Source organism: Danio rerio, chromosome 1, assembly GCF_052040795.2.
Source record: "Danio rerio strain M-AB ecotype USA chromosome 1, GRCz13ab, whole genome shotgun sequence".
Lineage (NCBI taxonomy): Eukaryota > Metazoa > Chordata > Actinopteri > Cypriniformes > Danionidae > Danio > Danio rerio.
The window spans coordinates 60,408,261-60,418,592 of NC_141021.1; the positions used below are offsets into that span (position 1 = coordinate 60,408,261).

Genomic DNA, 10,332 nt, shown 5'->3' on the forward strand with positions numbered 1-10,332 from the left:
AAAGGAGTCTGAGATGTCCATGTGCTTAGGGCCCCTAACAGACACTGACCTTTATGTGAATAGAGCATTTACTGTTTATTAAAAGAACAATGGCTGAAATATCAGAGAAAAATTTCCAGCAAATCAGTGTTACGGTCATCAGCTGGAGAACCAGCCAGACTGACGAGAGGGCATTCCAGCTATATATACACTCCACCAACTGTTCACCTGGACTACACATCCCATCATGCTTTGTGCCAATTCAGACTCTGATTACCTGCTACAGCTGATTTTAATCTGGACACCAACACACGCACAGTAGCAGATCATTTACACTGATTACACTCACTATATAAATACCATACAAATACACACTAGTGCATATTCAATATCCTTAATTTTGACTGATTTGTAAGCCGTTTTCCTCATCATGGGGACCAAAAAAAATGTCCAAATTTACTGATATTGCTGTACTTGTGGGGACATTTGGTTTACAAGGTACACACACAAACAATTTACAATGCCATTTTCCCATATTTTTCTCACTGTAATGTTTGATTTAGTTTCTTGATCTTAAGGATGAACTCATCATCATTACCAGATGACACAGTGAAGTGGCAAGTGTGTGTCTTCATGCACTAAAGTGCACTAAAGTTAATTTCTTACACAGATTCTTCTGGAGCAGATCTGCTTTATTTGTCTACAATCCTCTGCTGGCTTCATGTGTTGATCTGTAAAAAGTGGAGATTTTAACCACCAGTATTATATATGAATTGCAAATTTTTTAAATTTAATTATTAAAAGAGTTTCAAAATGGAAACAGTCCTCTATTGTTCTTTTTCTCATGGTGTTTCATGAACACTGGTTGGTTTTGTGTTTGTGTGATGAACAGGATATTTTCAGCCAGCTCAAACCACAGAAACCAGGTGAAGGTTCAGGGTCTCTATTCTCTCTTCTCAGAAAATAGACGTGTTCAGGAAACCCACAGTGAGACAAAAGAGACAGAGTAAAAGTTAAACATATATAAAAAAAAATAACATTAAATAAAGTGCATTAAATGAGACCACAGTTGAAACATACATACTGTAAATATTCCCAAAATATGATAAAGGTCAAAAGTGAATCTTATTTGAAATCATAAAATACAATTCTTATATGATATTTTATGTAGTTATATGTTTGACAAATGACTAATTTCAGACTGTAGATTTTACATGATCTAGAGAAGCAATGCATGTTGTATTTGCTCGCGTTTTGCAGGTTTGTTTAACATGTGGTCAGTTTGCTAAAGAGAAACTGGTTTGAGCTGCTTGTGGTTTGCTGAGGCTCTTGCTATTCATCTTCCTATGGTCGACGCAAAATGCGCTTCAGACACCTATAGCAAGTGTGATAAAAACAGGAAACGGTTTCTTTAGCAACGATGGACACTAACTTTCCAATTCAAAGAAATGCAAAAAATTGCAATGTCAAACACAATGCACTCAAGGAAGCTAGTGACATCACTAGGAGGGGTAGGGGTAGGGGTGGGGTTAGGTGAGCCCATTCAAAAGCATTGCATCTGCACCAGGTCTGCAGCCACACCCCTCTCCAATGACTTAAGGCAGGGATGTCAAGCTCAATTCCTGAAGGGCCACAGCTCTACACAGTTTAGTTCCAACCCTGCTCCAACACACCTATCTGGAGGTTTCAAACAAGCCTGGAGGACTCAATTAGTTTGATCAGGTGTGTTTAATTAGGGTTGGAACTAAACTGTGCAGAGCTGCAGCACTCTAGGAGTTGAGTTTGACATCCCTGACTTAAGGCTTATGAGGTCTTCTCTGATTGATCCAAAAGACATGTCAGTGTGACATTTTTGTTAACGGCAGGATTTAAGCTGTCTGTAAGATATTAGATATTCTTCCAGTTATTAAATTGATCAGATTTTTCTATCAGACTCTCTGGAGTTTGTGTTTATGATTTCCTCTTCTTTCTGTTCATAATCACACATCAAAGCGGAAACCTCTTGCTCCATCTAGTGGACAATATAATTTTTATTGGAAATAAACCTAATATGGTCTTATTATTGCTAAAATATAGATGGGTTTTACATTTTAATCATACTTCAACATTAAAAGTAGAATTTGGAAAACATTTTACATAAATATGGTCCTTATTCTTTCACATACTGTAAGACCGGATGCAGTCGTTGGAACCTAATACTAGTGGTCTCATTTACTTCCAGTAATTTTAACAGTGAACATCAGCATCGTATGTTGCTCATTGTTGCAAACTGTTATTTCTTCAACACATTGTTTATATAAATGGTATGTATAGTCTAAACAACACTTGTTTTAGAGCAAGTAGTTTATTTAGTAGTTTGTTTATTGCCATTTGTAATTCCTAGTTTTTTACTAATAGACAACAGGAAGTCCTAAAATAATCAGGGAAAAAAGAACTTACATTCACATTGCAGAATACGGTCAACACATGACTCTGATTTCCATGATTCCTGTCTGGAAAGTAAGAGTAAGCTTGGATGATTTAGCTATTATCAATGATTATATTTTATTATTTTAATTTTTAGTAATCACAATGCCTCAATTTCATTAGTTTTCATGATCAAAGTCAGGAATGTAAAAGTGAGGATGCAGATTTTGACTCAGCTCAGTTTGTTGTTAAGCTGTCATCAGTGGTGCTGAAGTCTGATTGGCAGCTGCTGTCCATGGTGCTGAATCTCTTAAAGTGACAGGAGCACTAAATCATGCAGAGTACAGCTGATGGAGGACTGACATCAAGTACCACAGACACTGTAGACTGAACACCAATGCTCAGATTAGAAAACAGTTGAGTTTTTAATTAACAGACACTTGTAGGAGATCCCACGAGCCACCCGGACTACAATAACCATAACTCTTTGCACAGCTTACTCAAACCAGATTTGTCTTGTGGATTTATCATTATTATTGTTGTTTGCCTGTTTTAATCTTTATGTTTCGATCATCTTTATTTCAAGAGTTCACACATAGATATTGCTTGATTCTATTAGCAGGTTTGGCATGCTGTTCCAGGAGAGAACCATGAGCTTGGTGATAATTGAGCCCAGGGCTCCTGCCTGGTCAGTAAGCATGTAAGGGGGTCCAAGATCAGATCTTGAGAGCTCCCCTTGGTAAAAGGAGGAAAAGGAGGAGATGGAGTGGAAGGGGGGATTTTTCCAAAACAAAGATAAGGCAGTAGGGTAAAATCAGACAATTTATAGTAGGATTGAATGGATGTCTATGGGAAGAAAAGTGTAGTTTGACCACAGCGTTGGTGTGTAAGAATTCACTCATAATGAACTGCATTTGGATCCTCTGTCCTAGTAACCACTATATTCATTCTGGCTTTACATGTAGTAGGCCACAAGTGATCATTTGTAATATGTGTTTGTATTATTTTTTTATGAACCAAAAGCAAACAATAAAAACTTGAATATAAAAATATATATATATTTATTTACTCATTTTTTTACTGCTAAAATAGACGACAATAGACATTCAATTTCAGAGATAATTTTAGTCAAAGTTAAAGGAGGTCATTAATAACATGGCAGAAATATTCATCTTAATGTATTGTGTGAGTGCTTCGATGGCGGGGTTGGGGGAGGGGGGGATTCATGGCTATTTAACTCTGACCTCCTAAACTCTTTCACACCTACGTCAGATCTGTCTGGGTCTGTTTAGAGAGCCTGTCTAAAAAATTACTTTCACTTCCTCTTTTTCAGTCTCTCTCTCTCTCTTAGAGGAAATGAGCATCTCTCTCTCATTTTCATCTCTTCATATTCAACCAGGAAGGAAAGAGTCAAAGCTGATCTGAACAGGAGAGTTTGAGGAGAGCTGAATCTACTAATGACAGAAGATCAGTGAATAAGAGAGAAGAATGAAGATCATCTGGACTTTCACTCTGCTCATGATTCCTGGTAAGAGTCTGAACACATCCTGATCCAACAATCACATCACTGATAAACCAAACATGGGTTAAATATTATGACCAGACTTATTTATCATCAACTGATATGGTGAAACGACCTTTAAAAACACATTGAAATGATTATATTAGTGTTGTTATAGATGTTGGTTTGTTGTAGGTATGGTGAGCTCCATGAGTGTCATCGGATATTCAGGAGGCGGAGTCATGATCACATGCAAATATGACAGAGGATTTGAGACATATCCAAAGTATTTTTGTAAAGAACAGTGGATATCACCATGCTCTGAGCTCATCAGGACTGAGATTAATAGTGAAGAGAAATGGGTTCAGTCTGGAAGATTCTCTCTGATTGATAACAAAACAGCAGCAGGTTTAACTGTGACCATCAGAGATCTGACAGAACAGGATTCTGGGACTTATTACTGTGGGGTTGAAACATATGGACCTGATCTCGGCACTAAAGTGAATCTAGAGGTCATAACAGGTGAGCAACTGAGAGCCTCAAACTCATGAAGATCCACAACATCACCAAACTCAACACTGACTGACATTACTGTACACATATTTAATCATAAAACTTTAGATCCCGTCCCACAATTTGGATTATTAGTAAAGCAAACTTATTGCATACAGTTTTATAATAATAGTGTATCTATACTGTATTCATGTGTACATTAGGGGGAGCAAGATTAAAAGTTTGGATAAACAAGGGGGTAAATAAAACTTTATTTTCCATCCACTAATGTTGTATTTACCCTGTAACACACTGTACAACGTTTTTGCAGGACGGCCAGGATTAATCAATGTTCGATCAGTTGTTGATTACACTTTAAATGGATAAACTGTACAATATTGGCATTGTTAATGTGCATGGTTTTGAGGCACATTGACCAGATCTGTGTTCATTGAGTTTTAAATGTCAAAATCTGTGTTCAGCAGGTCCACGAATCGGGACAGTGAGAGGATATTCAGGAGGACATGTCATTATAAACTACAGCTATGCGATACAACACAAGAACAGTCAGAAACACGTCTGTAAAACTGGAGAAAATCATTGTTTATCTCTGATAAGCATTAGTGGAGCAGCAGAATGGAAACACAGCGGTCGATTCTCCATTCATGATGACAGATCTGCAGGTCTCTTACGTGTGTTTATCAGAGAGCTGAATGTCCAGGATTCTGGAGAATACAGGATTATAGTCAGAGCTTCTGAAGACTACAGCTTCTTCTCTGAGTTTGAGCTGGTCGTCACAGACGGTGAGCCGCTTTCAGTCATTCCTGCATTTGTTGATGTGCTAGAAGTGCTGAAGATCTGCTTTAACTGTTGATCTGAGTCTCCAGCAGCTGCTTGCTGTCAGAAGAGCATCAGTCTATCAAAAAATGTCACACTTGTCTTTTAGATCACTAGAACCCTATAGGTAGGTGGGTTTGATAAGGGTTGGAGCTAAACTTTGCAGGGCACCGGCAATCCAGTATCAAGGTTGCCTATTCCCGGTCAAGAGACTGCAGTATATTGGCCTATATGTATGAGCTCCAGTCATGTGTGAATATAGTTTAAACTTTCTGTCATCGTTTGGTTTCTCTACAGTGTTCAATTTCAGCGAGTTGTTTCTTCAGTTCAGAAGCTGCAGTTAAAGATGCTCTTTCTGCAACTCTACATTAATATTCACTGTGAAACCACAGGCTTCAGTTTTGGAAACTCACAGCTTAGTTTTCCGAGCATTAGCAGACATAAATGTGTGAATGATGTCAAAAGCGCTTATTTTTACTATAAGAGGTCTAGTTCTCTGTGTAAGATTATTCTTGTGCTATTTTATATACAGATGCTTCAGAAACTACTTCTTCATCATCACCACCACCACCACCATCATCATCATCATCATTGGTGGAATCTCCACTGCAGAGAATGTGTGTTAGACTCTGATGCATATTAAAGGAGTTTGAGATGTCCATGTGTTTAGAGCCCTAAACAGACACTGACCCTTATGTGAATGGAGCATTTAAAGTATATTAAACAGACGATGGCTGGAATATCAGAGGAAAAGTTTTCTGCTGATCAGTGTTACGGTTATCAGCTGGAGTACCAACCTTACACAGCTAAATGTACACTCCACCAGCCATTCACATGGACTACACATCCCATCATGCTTTGCGCTGACTCAGACTCTGACTACCTGCTACAGCTGATATCAATCTGGACACCAACACATGCACAGTTGCAGTTGCATTTACACTGATATCACTCACTATATAACAACCATACGCCATTCACATACTGTACACACCATTGCTCAGTCTTCTTCTACAGTTTAGTGTGTTATTACTAGTATCCTCCCTGTTTCTGGAGTTCTGTGTATTTATCTTGGATTATTTTTGTGTTTTATTGGTGGTGGGCAGAGCAAGGCTTTAATTTCCATTCTTTTACGCTGCAACGTAATAACATAATGACAATCCTCCAATGTTTGGACTCAAGATATCAAAAATAAATAGTCAGAAATCATAATTTCAGTCAAATGAAACATCACCATGATCTGAAAAAATTCTAACAATAAGTTTTGCGAACCAAATGAATTTTAATTCACTTACTATTTAAATTCCGTGACCATTGTTCGTTCCGAAATAAACTTGTGTTTCACCAGATCTTCTCATTTAAGCCCTCAGTTTAGCCACGCTGCAGCTGAAACACTGAAATAGTCAAAGGAAATGTGTCGAGGCTTTGAAACATTTCAAAACGCATCTCTACAGTCACGCTTAGTGGTCATTTTAGGGTGAAACAACTTCAACAAAGTAACAGTTAAACAAATCGAGCAATTAAAATCCAAGTTGTATAATGCAGATATCAAGTGATTTAGTGAAGCGGTTAGTGTTGCTCACTGGCATACAGACACCATATGTTGGGTTTGAATTCAGGGGGAAACAACTACAGTCATTTAAAGTCTGGGTTTTTATTGCTCTGCTCTTATAATGTGTTTAGTTTTAACATTAGTCCTAAAATGAACATTATTAAAAGACATGGGCCCAGTTTCACAAACAGGGCTTAGATTAAGCCAGGACTAGGCCTTAGTTAAATTAGGCTATATAAGCCACATTTATAAAAATGGCCTCAGAAAAATATACTACTGGTGTGCACCTGGTGATAAAATACGACACTGACATATTTTAAGACATCTCACCGCAAGTTATTTTGAGTTCATACAGCTCAAACATGCAATTTAATCTTGACTAGCCTTAAACCTTGTTTGTGAAACCGGGGGATGAAGTCACAATTTTTGAATTGATGTGCAATCTGGGGTTTGAACTCCGCAGCACAGTTGCACTATATACTGCCACACAATCCACTATGCTATGTGTAAGTTAGTTTAGTAACTGTATTTTGATGGTCCATTTGAGTATTAGTAGACTGTCTGCTTAATATCTGCTGATTCTGCTCCTTCAACAGACATTTAACTGACTATAAGACACTTTACAAGAACATGTCAACTAACGCTAACCCTAACCCCAACCCTAACAGTCTACTTTTAATGTAATGAGAATTAGTTGGCATGTAGACGCAATGTAACTTATATTTAACAAGCGGATCATCAAAGCAAAGTGTGACCTTTATTTGTTTATGTTTGACCCTGTCAATCAAACGCAGATGCTTTATATCACTTTAGTCACGTGACCTGGATGTTTTAAAACTCTTCAGAGCAGCATATTAAAACATCTACACTTTGGGATTTTAACATCATGTCGAAACATCAGTTAGCCTATAAATTTTATTGAGTGTTTTTTGCCTGCCCTGACCGTCGCCTGCTTATTGGATTAGCTCTTTTATTACTGTTTGCTCCTGTTTAACCTTGCTTGTATGTCTTGGAGGGCTGGTGTCCTGCAGTTAATTGTTCTAACACTAATCAAACACACCTGAACATGCAATTTAGTTGCTTCAAGATCACTAGAAATCTATTGGCAGGTGTTTGATTGGGGTTGGAGCAACACTCTGCAGGAGACCGGACCTCCAGGACCAAGATTGCCCTGCCTAATACTCCATTGTTCTTTCAATCATCATAAAGATGCGGTCACACTATAGTTTGAGCATGCGAACTTCTGTTGTATGGTGCTGCAAAAGTGGGCGGGATTAAACAATATGATTAGACATTTTAAAAAACAAGCAATTGTTTTACATCTGTCTAGAGAGGTCATATTTTGATCTATGATTGGTCTCATGCAGTCACATGATGCAATTTCGCAGGTCAGAGTTCACCAAGCTTGACCTTTCCAATGCAGCGAACTGCAAAACTTGCTGCACGAGCTCGCGTTTCCGATCTGACGCATTCGCGTGCGTATGAATAAAAGCCTGTGGTGAGAAAAGTCCAGTGTGACCGCAGCATGTTGTTCTGACTGATGCCTGTTGTTGTTGTTTTGCTTTCCATGACTTGTCAGTTTTGCATTTAAGACTTTTCTGTACAGGTCCTTTGAAACTTGGTTGTGAAATTTAAATGTGAAAAAGCAAATTATGAATAAAACCCTCTTAAAAACTCTCTAGCGTTCAGGTTTAATCAAAGGTAAACCATGTATTTAATTTAAGCAGTAAAGTTTTATCGAATGTATCCTTAGCAACATCATTACAACTGGAGCTGCGTCCCAAATGGCACACTATGCACTTATGCACTATTCACGTACACACTCAACAGCATAGTATATGTATGTAGTGGCGTCCCAAATGGAACACTAAGGGTTATCTTACTAAGCGGAAACTCAAAAAGTTTCCCTGATGATGTGTGACGGTTGCTAAATTAATGAAATAAATGACCAAACTATCAAATAATACCTGCCATGAGTATAACCACATTCACCATCGGGAGGCGCTATAATCACTCTCGTAGGAGAATTTTGCTTCTGTCAAAATAAATAAAGTAATTCAACACGAGCGCCTGATAGCTCCGCCCCTTCCTATACATGTGCAAAGCAGTGGCTGTTGAGTGCATGAAGTGTCCATCATTCATTTCACCGGCTGAATGAGTGCATCATCCGGGTAATTAAAGTGCACTTATTATTTTTTGATTTTTCAGTTTGTGGTACACTATTTATACTACAAAATGGCGTGGAATAGTGCATAAGTGTGCGATTTGGGACGCACCTACAGTCACAAAACATGCTTTCAACACTGCTGTTGTTTCCTATTGCTCAGTCAGTCCTGTCCCAAACTGCTCCAAAAAGTGTTGTGAAAACTTTAGATTGATCTATAATCCATGTATTATCTCAAAGGTTTAATGAATATTTATTTATGAACAAGGTGTATTTATGTCCTACAGCAGGCGTGTCCAAACTACGGCCCGCGGGCCATCTGCGGCCCGCAATCAGTTTTGTGGCGGCCCGCGAGGCTTTTTATAAATATCAATAGAATCTGGCCCGCTATACAAAAATGAACGTAATTCAATAAATAACCACCGGGTGTCACTATTACATGCATTCAATTAAGCAGCAGTTCTTGTTATGATCTATCTATCTATCTATCTATCTATCTATCTATCTATCTATCTATCTATCTATCTATCTATCTATCTATCTGTCTGTCTGTCTGTCTGTCTATCTACACACAGTTGAAGTCTGAATTATTAGCCCCTCTTTGATTTATTTCTTCTTTTTTAAATATTTCCCAAATGATGTTTAACAGAGCAAGGACATTTTTACAGTATGTCTGATAATATTTTTTCTTTTGGAGAAAGACTTGTTTTATTTCGGCTAGAATAAAAAGCGGTTTAAATTTTTTATGAACCATTTTAAGGTCAAAATTATTAGCCCCTTAAGTCTTCAGAACAAACCATTGTTATAAAATAACTTGCCTAGTTACCTTAAAATAACTTGACTAGTTAACTTGATTAACCTGGTTAAGCCTTTAAATGTAACTTTAAGCTGTATAGAAGAGTTTTGAAAAATATCTAGTAAAATATTATTTACTGTCATCATGGCAAAGATAAAATAAATCAGTTATTAGAAATGAGTTACTAAAACTATTATGTTTAGAAATGTGTGGAAAAAAATCTTCTCTCCGTTAAACAGAAATTGGGGAAAAAATAAACGGGGGCTAATAATTTAGGGGGGCTAACAATTCTGACTTCAACTGTATATATATATATATATATATATATATATATATATATATATATATATATATATATATATATATATATATGCGTGTCTGTGTGATGTATGTAAAATTTGGCCGCAACAACGTTTGTTTTTTTGCATCTGGCCCTCGCCCCAAAAAGTTTGGACACTCCTGTCCTACAGCAATCTTGTGACAAAGTACAATTTAAAAGGAAAAGACAATTTTTGGAAATGCCTCCAAATACGAAACTGTGTCTCCACAAAAATCCAACGCACAGATGGAAATCATATCCTAGACTTTTTAACACTGCCTCATCT

The 10,332-nt window shown here is 37.4% G+C and overlaps 1 protein-coding gene and 1 long non-coding RNA gene across 3 annotated transcripts in view; one reads left to right on the forward strand and one right to left on the reverse strand.

Moving 5' to 3' along the window:
* LOC148679747 (uncharacterized) overlaps positions 1-10,332 on the reverse strand; it is an 80,354-nt gene that overhangs the window by 66,889 nt on the left and 3,133 nt on the right. The gene's annotated exons all lie outside the window — the stretch shown is intronic.
* Positions 3,798-8,445, forward strand: LOC147847100 (polymeric immunoglobulin receptor-like). Of its 2 annotated transcripts, none has more exons than XM_087238275.1 (4): positions 3,798-3,913; positions 4,082-4,408; positions 4,861-5,181; positions 5,748-8,445. In XM_087238275.1, exons 1-4 carry the CDS (start codon positions 3,874-3,876, stop codon positions 5,846-5,848), a joined length of 789 nt encoding a protein of 262 aa, XP_087094401.1. In that variant the 5' UTR covers positions 3,798-3,873; the 3' UTR covers positions 5,849-8,445. The 2 variants fall into 2 exon arrangements, with proteins under 2 accessions (XP_087094401.1, XP_087094402.1); XM_087238276.1 differs by having other exon boundaries at positions 4,864-5,181; positions 5,748-8,444.

Bases quoted from the DNA above. Each gene is read 5' to 3' on its own strand.
- LOC147847100 (XM_087238275.1), top strand. From the start codon at position 3,874: ATGAAGATCATCTGGACTTTCACTCTGCTCATGATTCCTG. The intron at 3,914-4,081 runs GTAAGAGTCTGA...GGTTTGTTGTAG, and splicing joins CACTCTGCTCATGATTCCTG to GTATGGTGAGCTCCATGAGT. The intron at 4,409-4,860 runs GTGAGCAACTGA...ATCTGTGTTCAG, and splicing joins GAATCTAGAGGTCATAACAG to CAGGTCCACGAATCGGGACA.